This window comes from Lissotriton vulgaris, chromosome 7 (assembly GCF_964263255.1).
Source record: "Lissotriton vulgaris chromosome 7, aLisVul1.2, whole genome shotgun sequence".
Taxonomy (NCBI): Eukaryota; Metazoa; Chordata; class Amphibia; order Caudata; family Salamandridae; genus Lissotriton; species Lissotriton vulgaris.
In genome coordinates, this window is record NC_141695.1 from 1097923006 (window position 1) to 1097938234 (window position 15229).

At 46.2% G+C, this 15229-nt stretch overlaps 1 protein-coding gene across 1 annotated transcript in view; it reads right to left on the bottom strand.

Annotated features, from left to right (window-relative positions):
- The window catches only part of MEIKIN (meiotic kinetochore factor), a 976054-nt gene that overhangs the window by 147654 nt on the left and 813171 nt on the right, over positions 1-15229 (bottom strand). Inside the window, exon 12 of the mRNA XM_086928855.1 lies at positions 14408-14545. Within this exon, the coding sequence (XP_086784981.1) occupies positions 14408-14545 (138 nt within the window). The remainder of the gene's footprint in view (positions 1-14407; positions 14546-15229) is intronic.

The window sequence follows — 15229 nt, forward strand, 5'->3', positions numbered from 1 at the left end:
ACTAACTTGTGTACCCATGTGGTGGACACTGGTGACAGTCTTCCTGTAAAGAGCAAGATTTACGGGCAACCTGATCATGTCAGGGACTGTATAAAGACTGAGGTGCAAAATATGCTGGAATTAGGTGTCATTGAGCCTTCAGAGAGCCCCTGGGCTAGCCCAGTGGTTCTGGTCCCCAAACCTCACACCAAAGATGGCAAGAGAGAGATGAGGTTCTGTGTGGATTACAGAGGACTCAATGCTGTCACCAGGACAGACGCACACCCTATTCCAAGGGCAGATGAGCTCATAGACAAGTTGGCTTCTGCCAAATATTTGAGCACATTTGACTTGACAGCTGGCTACTGGCAAATCAGGTTAGCTGAGGAGTCTAAAGCCAAGACTGCATTTTCTACCCCTAGTGGGCATTATCAATTTGTGGTGATGCCCTTTGGTTTGAAAAATGCACCTGCCACCTTCCAAAGGTTGGTGAATCAAGTCCTTACTGGGTTGGATGACTTTTGCACAGCATATCTGGATGATATTGCTGTCTTTAGCTCCACCTGGGAGGATCACCTGGTCCACCTGAAGGAAGTGCTTGAGGCTCTGCAGAAGGCAGGCCTCACTATCAAGGCAACAAAGTACCAGATAGGGCACAGCAAGGTTGTATACCTGGTTCACCTTGTAGGTGGAGGCCAAGTTCAACCACTGGAGAGTAAGATCCAGACCATCAAGGACTGGTCCCCTCCAACTACCCAGACTCAGGTCAGAGCTTTCTTGGGCTTGACTGGGTACTACAGGAAGTTTGTTAAGAACTATGGGTCCATTGTGACTCCTCTTAATGATCTGACATCCAAGAAGATGCCCAAAAAGGTTCAGTGGACAGTAAACTGTCAAAAGGCATTTGATGACCTGAAGAAGGCCATATGCTCTGCACCTATCCTGAAAAGTCCTGACTACTCAAGAGAGTTCATTGTCCAAACAGATGCTTCTGAGTTGGGAGTGGGAGCAGTGCTTTCACAGCTTAATGTAGATGGCCAGGACCAGCCCATTGCTTTTATTAGCAGAAGGCTGACCCCCAGAGAAAAACGTTGGTCAGCTATTGAGAGGGAGGCCTTTGCTGTGATGTGGGCCCTGAAGAAGCTGAGACCATACTTGTTTGGCATTCACTTCAAGATTCAGACAGACCATAAGCACCACTTATGGCTTAATCAGATGAAGGGTGAAAACCCGAAACTACTCAGGTGGTCCATTTCCCTACAGGGGATGGACTTTACAGTGGAGCACCGCCCAATGACTGACCAAGGCAACGCAGATGGTCTCTCCAGGTACTTCCACTTAGAACATGAAGACACAACTGGTCAAGGTTAGTCTAATGTCCCTGCGTTTGGGGGGGGGGGGGGGTTGTGTAGGAGAGTAGGGTCTGCTATCCTATGGTCACCCCAAATTTTTGCTTTTTGCTTCACTGGTTTATGACTTAATGTGGCTGTGGGCCTGCTAATCAGACCCACAGCCTGCTGTTCTCTCTCTAAATTACAGCCAGTGCACCCTAGGTGCATTACGAATTGGAACTGGTTCACCTTATTGGCCCCTGTAACAGTGTACCCTAGGTACCCAGGGCATAGGTGTTTCCAAGGCCTACCAGGGGCTGCAGCATGTATTGTGCCACCCCTGGCCTGGCCTCTATATTTGACACAACTGGCTGATCACTCAGCTGGGATAAGTTGGTGTAATCACCTCTTACTTAGATATAGTATCCCTATATCTAACCTTAAACTGGACACATATGTTCCTATCAGCCACTCCTATGGAAGGCCTCTTCAATCCTGGAGGCAGAGTGCTTGGAAATATGTGAGATGGTGCTCTAGCATGAGCTGAGCCTGTCTGCAGCTGTCGGGAACCACTCCCTTAGCTGTTCCGGGATATTGCCATACCATATACTCTTAAGTGCATTATAATCCTTGCGGTTGTATGCTAACTTTGGTTTGGCTTTATCAAAACATGTCGAGTAAGGTGTCATACGATTTGGAATACTATCCCCTCGACAGTTCTGTCGACGGGGATAGCATTCCACCCTTCTAGAGGGACACGACGTGTGTAGCCTTACCCCCGTTAAAGTTAACCAGAGCCTCCGCATCACAAAATGGATGCTGCCACCACAGACACAAGTCTGACCTCCTGCTGCTGGGAGTCCTTCCAGCAATGGAGGCTTGGACAAAGCGTTTCCTGCCTTGGGAGGTGCGAGCACCACCCCAGACAGGATTTTGTGTATTGGGTAGGACAGGGCTAAATAGATTAAGACATGCCCGGGGCACACAAGGTGTCCCCGTGCATAAGCCAGTCCAAACCGGTCCTGGGACTTTCCAGACCCAGGCCTGGCGAGGAGCTGGAAAAAGGAAAGGGGGTGTAACCGCCCCCCTTCCTGGTCCCACCCAGAGGAGGGACCTAGCAGGTGATCCACCCCTCAGATTGGGAATAAGAGTGGGAGCAGTGCCAGAGCACCTCAGATCATCCTGAATCAACTTTATACGAAGAAGACGACTGGACTTCGACATTCTGCTGCACAGAAGACTGAAGAGAATCTCCCTTGTGGCCTAGGAGTGGCCAACCAATGAACAACAGGCACCAACCAGCGAATCGACGTCTGCTTTGCCGCCGCCTCCCGCCGGAGCCCGAGCCCAGAGCCTGACAAGACCCAGACTCCCAGACTTCTAACAGCCCGATCCACAGTCCCTGCAAAGAAGGGACCCGTGGAGGCACCAAGAGATGTGGGACCGGACATCTTGGAAGACACCCGAAGAGCTGACTGCGCAGCATCAGAGGTACCCTCGACGTTGTGCTTTGGGGACTGAGAACCCCCACCACGAGCAGCCCTTGCACCGAAGATCAGCCCCCCAGCATCTCCACAATCTGCGTGGGGCCCTTTTGCATTGTGCCACTCGACGCGCCATCCCGGCCACTAGCCACGTGGTCAGCGGCCATCTTGGCGACGAAACCGAAGAACTACACTGCGGGTCTGGTTGCTCCAGACTTGCCCTAGCTCCTGTAAAAAGGAGCACCCGCTCTGACCTTGCTGGTCCGAGTAACAAGCCTTTTTCGACTCCTGCCTGGCTTGCATTAGCCAAGGCCTGTTTGCTTCAATCAAGTTGCCGACACTGCCAACAGCGAGAAGCCTGCGTGGGACAGCTCGTGACTGACTCCTGGACGTCCTCGACCCCCGGTGTCCACGTGGCTGCAGAGAGAAGCTACACCTCAACGCCTGTTTGCACCAGACACCGCCTGGTTCCAACCTGGTTCCACGGTAGTCACTTGCTAGTGACTTTGAACATTGTCCACTCTGCTTTCAGGTCCTCATATCTTCAGATCCACCCTTGGATCCACCGGAACTTTTCACATCGAGCCGCCTGCAGCATCTTCAGCTCCAAGCACCATCGACCAGCGTGACGAAACCAGACAGTACTTCGACCCTATGCACCCGCTTCCTGTGGGTGAGGTAAATCAGCAACACCGGTGTTCCTACACTGGTACACACCTCTAGGGCCTGTGTCAAGTTTCAGCTTTCTAGGTCACTCGGAAGGTTCCGAACTAACTAACTTTCTAACTTTTACGCACCATAGACTTTGTATTGGTGAGTGCGTGCACTTTAAACACTGCACCCGAGTCCCGCGGGCCTTTCCCGACTTAGTCACTGCTAGTCCCGAACAGCTCCAGCGATTCCCAAGGGTCTAGGCCTGTTTCCCTATCGATTGGTATCTCTTATACCACTTTCTTAGTATATGGTTTAGGTGGCCCCTAGGGCTCATCCATATTGTGCAACTTTTGTGTATTTTAAACTGTGTTTTGTTTAACGCTTGTGCTTCTGTGCTCATAAAGAGTTCAGGGGATATTTGTAGTTAATAAATATATATATATATTTTCAATATATATCTGTGTGGTGTCCTTTCATCTGGTATTCAAGGGGGTTGTGTATGGTAATACAGCTGGCTTCACATGCCTTTCAGAGTTTAGCCTAAGACTGCTTTGTCCACGTTACCACTAGGATAACTGGTCTATAAGGTTGACTTACAACCGATCATCGTAAGGGTTGTTTGGACTGATACAAGGTGGTTCCGGAATTGGAAACATCATATATCAGGCCAACTTCTCACATGAACTTGCTAGTATCCAAGTTTTAGCAGTTTGCAAATAAAATGGGAAATTCTGTGGTCATGATTTAACTGAAGTGAGGGCTACGCTAGGGCTGACAGTCAGAAAGACACATCATTTACATAATATGACCGATGCACAAGAGAGGCAGTCCTGAAGGCACCATTTCAAATTCCTAGGGAAGCATTTTTCAGATACAGTCTTGCACACTGGTGATGACTGAGTGGAGTAGCTATCTTACTTTGAAGACAATCATGCTTTCAGGTCAGCATGGATTTGCAGGACTATCTGGGTAAGTCTTTTATGGTGATAGTGAAGGAAGTGACCAAATTAGGGCCACCCAGGTCACTCACGACCATCTCTCATCCTTCCATACAAATTAAGAGTCGGTCAGACAGATTCTTCAAGGTCTTTTCAGAAAACAGCTGCTCTCCGCCAATACCATTACAGTGTGGGGTGCCACAGGGCTCCTCCCTTAGCCCCACACTGTTTAATGTTTATATGGCGCCCCTGGCGGAAGTAGTAGCTCCTTTCGGAATCCAACTAGTAAGCTATGCTGACGACACCCAGCTAGTTGTTTCTCTTAATCAGGTGGAGTCCCTCCCTTCCAATCTTTGCAGCTGCCTGGAGGTGGTTGCGAAATGGATGGACTTGTCCCACCTGAAATTGAATGGAGGAAAAACTGAGCTGATGCTACTAGGGAAAAAGGCCATATTCGACAACTTGACACACTGGCCCTCCTGCATGGGCCCTGGGCCCACTCCAAAGACCGAGATTAAAAGTCTTGGTTTTTGGCTGGATGCAGAGCTGTCATTTAAGATCCAGGCAAGGAAGACAGTGGCCACCTGTTTCGGGTTGCTGAAGACAATTCGAAAAATCCTCCCCCAGCTACCCGAAACAGCTAAGAAAACCATAGTCCAGTCCCTTGTTCTATCTAGGCTGGACTATGGAAACGCGCTTTATCTTGGAGCCCCTTTCTCGGGTATCCGGCAACTTCAGGTTGCCCAGAACTCCGCAGCAAGGCTACTTACGGGTATCAGCCATCGTACATCAGCTAGACCCGCGCTTTGCACCCTGCACTGGCTCCCCATAAAAGAGCGGGTTCACTTCAAAACACTTTGCACGGTCCATAAAACACTTTACGGGAGAGGCCCCCCCCATTTTAGATGACATGATTAGGCCATACAAACCTCCTAGGAATCTCAGTTCGAATCAACAAAACCTTCTGGTAACCCCCAGGATCAATAGGGCCCGCACAGGGGGTCGTCTTTTTTCGCATAATGCGGCTAGGTTATGGAATGCTCTTCCTCCATCCCTTCGTCAAGAACCTAACCTACTCGCTTTTCGAAAAAAGTTAAAAACTTTCCTGTTCCCTAAAAACTAGATAACACAGACCTCTGCATCTTTGTAATCCATCTCCTTCTGGTTAGTCCTAAGCGCTGGGATGCTTCCGAGTAGCCATGCGCTATAGAAGAGCCTTTTAATAATAATAATAATAATAATAAGAGAATACAAAGCAAAGTTATTTATTAGTATAGGCTTGAGTGGAGTCAATCAATCAGTCACTTGTAAAGCGCATTACATACCTGCGAGGGTCTCAAGCATCGCTGTTTACCGTGTTTAGGCACCAACATTTATCATACGTCCGAGGATTCGCTGGAGGGTAATTCGGGCCGGGCCATGCATGGACTTAAGGGCAGTTTTAGATTTTGGAGCACTTTGCCGTTATCGGTAGCGGGTCGGGTGGCGCTCCTGAAGATGGTAGCGCTCCTGCGCTTATTGTATTATTTTCGGACGCTGCCGATCTGGTTACCGGGCTCCGTCCTCCAACAGTTCCGCTCCATGGCTGTAGGTTTTATCTGGGGGTCGGGCAGACGGCCGGTTGCAATGACCACAATGATACGTCCGAGAGCCGATGGGGGGCTAGAAGTGCCAGACTTCGAATAGTACTATTTAGCAGCGCACTTGCAGTGGCTCACCCAGGCTGTGGCTCGGGAGTTCCAGGGCCCGGTTGGCCCTGAGGGACGATGGATCCCACGCTATATTTTGTCATTTATAGTGCTACAGCAGAAGATACGTCTTGAACCGCTCACTGCGGAAGAGAGGACGCTGCGGTTGTGCTGGAATCGGAGCCAACGTCGGGCTGGATTCACTCGCCCGTATGATCCGGAGATATCGCTGGGTATGTGCACGGCTCTCCCCCATGGCGGAGATTGGACGACACTTGCTAATTGGGAAAACATGGGGATACAAATGTTGGAGACCTCTATGAGAATTAAACCTGTTGTCGTTTTAGGCTCTTCAACATAAAAATGGTCTCCCGCAAGGGGATTACTTGCTGCATGCATCGCTTAGTTCAGCAACACAGCGCTATTGGGTGACGGGTCTGACGGAACCGCGGGCCTCCACGGTGTGCCAATATGTGGTAATGGCGGTGGGAACTGTTAAGGCTATTACGTTCCGTATGTTGACGGAGGCACTAGAGCCATTAAGCGCGTTGCAGTAGAAGTGGGAAGTGGACCTTGGCAGGGAAATCCCAGAGAAGACGTGGGCCCAATTGGTCAAAAGAGCATGGAAGAGCACGAGGAATGCTAGATTTCAATTGGTACAGTTCTACGTCCTGCACAGGGTGTACTTAACACCAGCTAAGCTTAATCAATATTTCGGTGCAGTGTCCGCTCGATGTCCGAAATGTAGTTCAGAGGGAGCTGACTTTTGGCATATGTTGTGGGGGTGTACGAGTCTGGGAACGTACTGGAAAGAGGTGCTGGAGCTACTGTGTAATATAACTGATCGTGTAATAGAACTAGACCTAGGCACTTGTTTGTTGCATTGGTTTCCGCATACGGCTAAAACGAAAGTGACAAGTAAATTTATAGATCTGGGCCTCGTATTAGCTAAGAGGGAAATTACTATGCATTGGAAGTCAACGAGGGGGCCGGGTGTGGGGAGATGGCGGGCGGAACTACTCAAGTGGGCGCGGAGGGAAGGCACGCTTCGGCTACAGCAGGCCCTGCGCACTAATAATGACAAGGCACAGGAGGCGGCAAGGGCGTGGGAGGCCTTGTTAGCAGTATTGCAGGCTCCAGAGCCGGGTTCAGAGGAGAGTTCGGACATGGAGGACCGTCAGAAACCAGTTGCCACTTCGGCACAATGACCTAGGGTAAGATCAATGGGACATAAGGTGACCTTCGAGATGTATGTGTGCCCTGTACTGTATTACTGTGATTCACAATTGCTATTGTATTGGATTCTGATGCACAGTAACGGATTACCGACCAAGATCTAGAGGCACACCAGTGGAGGGGGGAGGGATGTGTGTGGGGGGGGGTATATTGAGAAAACGTGTGGTATATTATATTGTCATTTATCCGCTTGTTATTGTGCTGCCTCTCAATGACGTTGGGTGTTTGAAAATAAATAAAACTATTTTTTAAAAAAAATAACTTAAAGTGCACAAAGTATTAAAAATACATCAACGTCCAGTCATATACTTACTTTAATAAAAAAAAGAAGTACTTCATTTCAAACTCTGGCTTGCAAAGGAATAGCAAAGTTGATTAGCAAAAACACAATCCCCTTAAGTTAGAACTCTAGTAATTGTCAGGCAAATCCCTGTCACACACTCTTGATTATAACGTGGTTGGGGTTATCCCCCATGTACTAGTGCCTGCATCCAGCAAATTCTCATTAGTAGGCTGTACTCAAGAGTTGTCCTTTTTACTATTTAGGAATTAGTAAAAAGTGTCTAAGGTACTGCAGCACCATCAGCAGCGGATTCCCTGGGCCTCAGAGGCCCAATTCTAGTCTTAGCCGCTCCGGCAGTATGAAAGCATTCAGCCCTCTCCACGGGCGCTCACAAGTCCTGCTCCTGTTCGTTACACGCGGCAGACACAGGTTCTCTCGAGCAGCACTGATGGCTTTTTTCAGGGACTGGAGCTGCTCCCACTCCGCGAAGACAAGTTTTAAGTCACTCTTCCCCTCACAGAGGAGTATTCGATACTGCAGTTCCATACTGGAGCCCAGCTGGGGTGTGATGTCTCTGGTGGCTTTCTTTGAGGTCCTCAAGGGAATCAGTCAAATGTAGGTTTTGGAGTGTAGGCCTAACCTGCCAGTCACAACTCCAATTTTCTGTTTGGGAAACGACCCGAACTTCTGGCAGTGTCATTACTCACAGCCCCTTTTGGCACACAGGGTTGCCATGATGCTTCTAGTAGAGATGCAGACTCCTCCAGTGCTCTCACTCTCACCATGGCAGCCCATCCTGGCATATGAACCGCAGATTAAGGCGGACACAAGTCTCAACACTCTAGCATTAAACAGTTCAACAGTGGTCCTCTCTGTAATATGGGGCTACCACAACAAAGCAGTGTGGGCCTGGCGCTTCCCATACGGCGCTCACTACATGGCTCAGATCACAGTGTCTCTCTCCTGACACATGGGGATTGCCAGATCACTCCTGCACATGGGCAACTGTTTCCTCACACCTCGCTCAGGGAGTCCTCCATGTAGGGTTTCGCAACGGACCTTGCTCCCTCCAGCGCTCACTTCTTCCTCACGCTGCACACTGGTCCTGGCAAGTAGGCAGGCACGCTTTCTCTTAGCTTTTCCTGGGTGTTGTCCACTCACCCAGCAGGGAGACTAGCAGGCTTTTGCCCCCAGTCCTGGTCACAGACAAAATTATTCAAGAGCTTCCCTTTCTCACACATCCCTTCTGTTTGCTTGGCAAATTATACACTTTGGGGTATCAACCTCCCTTTCTTATAATCCATTTCCAAACACCAACTGTGATTTAGGGCCGGAGTATTTTGAGTAATGCCTCAGAAGTAGATAGACCCGCACCATAGTTCATGGGAGTGACCAGAGTTCACACCTGGATTTCAGCTACTGTAATATATTCACCAAAAGGTTGATCCTCGGCTCTCTGCCCCACTCTTTATCATTCTCTTATTAGCCCCATATCCTTCCTGATATGTGCCCAGGCCCTCTTCCTTGTGATCTATCACTGAATCAAAAAGTAACCTTTTGAAGAGTTCCTTCCACCAGTGTGTGTCCCACCCAGCTCACAGAAATGCAGCAATACACAAATCTGTCAGGGTGGGAGGCATGGCACACACACGGTCAGAGTTTGCTCAAGACAAAAAAAACACAGTTAAGATCCAGGCAACAGTATAGTTGGGCACTCAGGGCAGGTGACACCATGTTTAAGAATGTTTAATTTTTCAAATCCAGCTTAGGTACAAGAGGATGTAAACGGGTGGTAGGACACACAGGGCTCGTAGCTCACAAGACACAATGAGGCAATGTGATGGCCAACAAAACACCACCTAAGGTCAATATCTGCAAATTAGTAGCTGTGTATTAGCTCTGACAGAACCCCATCATGAAATTCACCTTGAAGTTAAAGTATCACTGAGGCATAATAAAAGGCAAAATAGGAGGCAGGGAACATTCATGATAGCTTTACAAAAACTTCTGAACAATCAGAAACTTGAACAGAGTAGGCTGATCTGGCAAGCAAATGAAAGCTGATAAGGCAGAAACCTAACCTTTAACTGTGTCCACTGTACAACCTTGCTGGACTAAAGAAAGCGCAAAACATCCGAAAGGCACACCCGAAGGAAGTACATAACCCTCCACTGCACACCAGGAAAAAAAAAGGACATCATAGGGCGATTTTGTGGAGGGACGATGTGATGAGAGGGTGATATTCACCACTTTTGGTGGCAGATGGAATAAACTCAATCTCCAGGTATGAAGGTGGAAGGTACACCATCTGCCACACTGACTTCAAGAAGAAGTTGTCTGATATGAGCAAAAGCTGGAGCATAAAGACAGTTGCAGGAGGTCTATAACATACCTTTCGCAGCCAGTCTAGGACAACCAAAATAGCTGATGCCTGGTCTTGGCATAGTTACCTCAACGCTCGAGAAATCAAGGGAATGAGAAATGCGCAGTTTGCAATAAAAACTGGAAGGCACAGAGCAGAAGGCAATGCATGTTTTCACATGTATCGAAGCGATCCACCTGAGGGGTGCCCCACAGGTAAAAGTTGGTGTTTACCACCTCAGGATGGAGATACCACATGTGGTTGCATGATGGACCCTGACTTAGGTTGTTGGTCTTGTGTTCAGGGAGCCTATTAGGTAACTGGCTATCATGACAGGGCTGGTGTGCCTGAGCCCAAGCCCACAGCCGCTGTGCTTCCCGGCACAGAGCAACCTCCTGCTCTGTGCCAGGAAGCAGCCCTTGTTTACATGCCACATCACTGCTGTGCTGTCCGTAAGGATTCAAACAGACTGTTCACGATGGGAGTAAGGCCTTCAGGACCAGGTGAATCACCCACAGATGAAGCAAGTTGATATGGAAGCCATGTTTCATTGATCTCGAGTTCCCTCAGGAAGTCCCCACAACCTCTTGTCCCCCGCCCACTCCCCAAATAACACAGATGCATCTTCGTTGCCAGATGGCACTGCTGGTGGTGGGGAAAAGAACTGCACACAGGAAAGGCTCTCCTCTACGAAGCACCACCTAAGATCTGTTGCAGTGTCTGGAGGGATATTGATTATGTCTAACAGTATACCACCATGTTGGGACCATTCAAAATGGAGACACCACTGGAGAAGCATCATATACAAGAGTGACCAACAGCATGCACGAAGCAAAGGACCATCGGGCTGGAATCCGAGATCTTCAATGGGTCAAATAAACTATTACATGTCTGAATAAATAAAACACCTTCCGGGTCTAAAGGACCATAGTCATTCCAAGTTTTCTTACCCAGCTTCTGGCTCATCAAATTCAATTAGAACGTAGTATATTTCACTATAACCAGAATATATTAATAAATATAGACTGCCAATTACTGAAGGCAACTTCTATGATACTGTCTAGAGCTGCATATTAGTAGTGACCTTTTGGGATAGGATCACTAAGACACTTTAAGGTGCCTGGACAAAACATTACCAGTACTTGAAAGAGGACACTGGTGAACATCTTTGATGAGCTCAAAATCAACAGATATTTACAAGTCTGTCAACTTGCAAGTGGTCATGGAAAAAAAGGACACTGCCCAAAACCGTTATGGTCCCAGAGCCCCGGGACTTAAAAGATGGGCAAGTGGATGTATCGAAGTACGACCTCAATGTATGAAACCGCAGATACCTTCAAAAGAATCTTAAGATTAGGGAGCCATGGAGGAATTATCTAAGTTGTGCTTGAAATATGAATGTGATTTTCTTGTGATCTGTCTGATGCTTATGTTTTCTTCACTAGACATATTTTGACTACTGAAACAATAGGTCTAGCTATTTGATGGTCCTACAGACAAATCTACAATGTGACTATTTTATCCACTATCTAAACTGCCAATACAATAACTAAAAAAGTTAACTAGGAAAATGCATTAACAAATACTGCAACCACAGAAATTACATTATCAGCTAAAGGGTAGAAGAAAAAACACAAAACAAAGAATTATTTTCTTAAAAACAAGGTCAAATATATCAACTATGATGAGACGTAATAGAGTTGCATACTGATGAATGGACAACCCAAACCTGGCCACTGTATGCACTAGAGTTTCGACTGAAAAATGGTGGAGAAAGGATAGTTCCCTGGGGCACTTCACATTTCATTTGGGAGGATCAGGTACAGCCTGAAAGGAATGAAATAACTAACCCAAAATAATCCAAATTCCACTAAAGTTCATCCAGGACGACAAAAGAGATAGTAATGGTGAATGGTCAACTATATAAAAATCCTCTGAGAGGTGTAAAGTGCAGATGTGTAGGCTCTTCTGAGAAGGCAAATTGGATTCTAATGAAGAAGAAATATTCAGCATATACGTGGATTTGGGTAATGGCACATTTAATGTCTTTAGGTCTGGTAACGTAAACTTCATAACTCTTTTTTTGCCTTTACTGATGGAGAAGAAAGTGGAACACTAGTTACTCTATCATACCCAGATGTGAGGCATTCCTAGACGTAGTAACTCTGAGTCAGAAAGCAAGCCTTTTTGTGTCCTTCAAGGATTTGTGGAAAATGTTTGGCAAACCATGCGGTCATTCAGCACATGATTAGGGTGTAGACCAGAGGTCTTCAAACTGGGGTGCAGACCCCCTGGGAGGAGTGGGCCCTTAATATTGAGGGGGACAAGTGTTGGCACCAATCTCTGGTCAAGAGAAGCATCATGCTGATAACAGTTCTTTGTTTTAAATGACAAAAATGAGTGGCAGCAAGCCACTCTGTAAAGGGTCATATCTAACATCTGCTGTCATCTATTTACTGGCTGGGAGTGGGTGTCAAAGGGGAAGAGTCACCAAATATTCTAAAAATATATCCCCTCCATCCCATTTCTGTCATCAAACGTTTTAAGACCTCCTGGTGTCGACAGTACAAACACTTAATATGCAGAATATTAGCATGAGGCACTAGATTTCTCCTTGGTGTAGGATTCTGCCATAATGTTCTGGACTAACTATGCAGCGACCCACATATCACTTCACAGGCTCCAGGCAAAGCCTAGGCTGCAACTGAGAATCAACTGGTGGGAAAACCAGGGGGCAACAAATAAACAAGCAAACTGTATATGAAAAACTGAAATGTAATAGATGGTGGTCGGGACCACCAGATGATCGGGAGTACAGCATTTGATCTGTACTTCCTCACGCAAAATGAGCAGGTTTGCAATTTAAGATGGCTTCTAGAGGGGTCAAGTAGAGAGGGTAGGTAATCACCTCTGGGACTCACTGGGCATTTTATAATTAGTTGAATGCATAACTAAACATACAATGCTGCTATACCATGTATTCATTTCATTTCTATTTATTTCTATTAATACCATTACTAGGGACTACCAGCCTGACCATAATGAACGATTCGAGCTAGGAGTGTATGAAATCTAAAACTCTAGCTCATAAGAGATAGAATTAGGGTATAGTTTCAAGTTACAATAATAATATCAAATTCAGATAACTTACACCACTGCATGCATTCACCTAGCTACAAATTGGACAACCCTATCGTTCATGGAAAAATCATCAGTACATAAAACAAGAGCTTGTTGAGGAGGTCTGTATCCTGTGGTTTATTTAGTAACATTGGTTTTAGCCATGATTTCCTTAACCTACAAAGGAGTGGACATTGTAAGAGGAGGCGGCACAGTGCTTAATATGAGCACGTGGTTTCCGGTGCTTAGCACCTTCACTTTTCATGAGCACCAGTTAAGGACATATTCATATATGGTACGCACAGGGAGATTAAGTAATAATTTGCAGAGAATCACACGATGTTGAGCAGACGCTGAGACTCGAACCTTGTTCCCAGGCTCCGAATTCAGCAGCTCTGACCATTATGCTACATCCCCTCCCCACTTTCATGGTCAGTAGTTGGTTCTCTTTTAGGCGGCACTAACAGGAGATTCAAGCGGTCAAGTCAGACGGGAGCCCCGGCTCTTATTTATTTTGCACATTAACCAAGTAAGAGGACGCGTATAACATCCTGTCAGGTCGCTATTCATACTAGATAGCAACATTTAGCCAAAACCCAACTTAGTATAGACTGTCATTACATAAAAAAGAATGTCAAAATGCATTAGATGTAGCTCAATTTGATTTAGGTCAGATTAATATTGCTCTTTATACTATTTAATCTGGCTATAAAGCCAATATTCTACCTTAATAATAAAAAAATATGTTCCTTACTCTCAAAACATTCATGATTCGCACCGTGTGCGGTTCAAACCCCAGCACAAAGAACGCACTCTTCACACACGAAAGCCAGTGCCCCTTCAATGCTCAGTATCTCAACTAATGTCCAGAATAGCAAGGTGTATCTGCCACCAAAGCAACACGGACCTCATTCAGGGTCCCAAAAACTAAGAGCAATGTGTTATGTATTTCTTTTTCGTTTAAGAGTTACGTATTATATTCCCTTGGACCAGCGATTAAACAAGTTACTGAAAGAGAAAGAAAAGTGCGAAGGAGCTTAGCTGAACCAATGAACTGTTCTCTGAGCGTATTTCTGGGCACCTGTTTGTACAAACATGGTCAGGCAAGATTGTCCGATAGTCTAAGATTGTCTTGAATGCTGTCTCAACCAATAATGAATGCCTGGGCTAAGGGAAATCACTCAATATGGACCACGCATGACCTACAAGTTGTTGCTGGCCTAGAATGCATTGTTAATCATGTAACAGTAGCAGCTGCACTAACAGTATTAACATTAGTTGTATTCTATTGCTATAGACATATATAAAAACAGTTAAATACATATTTTACACCTGCGAAATGATGCTTTGTTGATTATTTTCCAGACTGGAAGAAGCAGCAACAATTTCACTAGAACAAACAAAAGGACCAGTTGAATTTGGCACCAGTTCTTCATCCAACCTTGGCATGTGCACTGGTGAGATATCCAGCTACAAAACAAAAGTTAATAAACACACATTTAAACTAAAACCTACAAAAAGCACAACACAACTTCGTTGTCAACTATTTCATAAATTATTGTAAGGATTTTCCCAACACAACAGGACAAACAACGTCTTATGGATCCATTTGTGAACTGACAGCTCTCCCAAATTGTACCGATGCAGCCAGATAGTCAGATGACAATACTGGCCGTACTTATGTACTTATGTCCTTTCTTTACCTTCTAGGACCACACTTAAAACTTTGTGGTCCCAATAACCAGTGGTGAGTGTGGCGCTGTGGTGCTAAATCACAACCAACAATAAGATTCTTGCCAACAACTAATACTAATGAAGACCCACAATAAATCTTCTCTCTCCCACATCAGGTTTCTAAGATCTACATACAGATTATTTCATAAGAGATTATCTACATATGTACAGTCCTACGGGGTAATCTCAGTTCTGGAGTAGGCCTCTCCATCCATATCGCCAGTGAACGCTGTTCTGAATGCAGCATATTCTGCTGCAAAAATTTAACCAAGGATGTTCAAATCAGAATGTCCGAAAACCTGGCTTTAGGAAAAAATCCTGGGGCTTAGGACAACCACTGGTGAGACCGTAAACATATATTGTCCTATTCAGTGTAACCCAGGGTACTCAAATTAAGATAGTAGAAAGTTTGGCTTCATG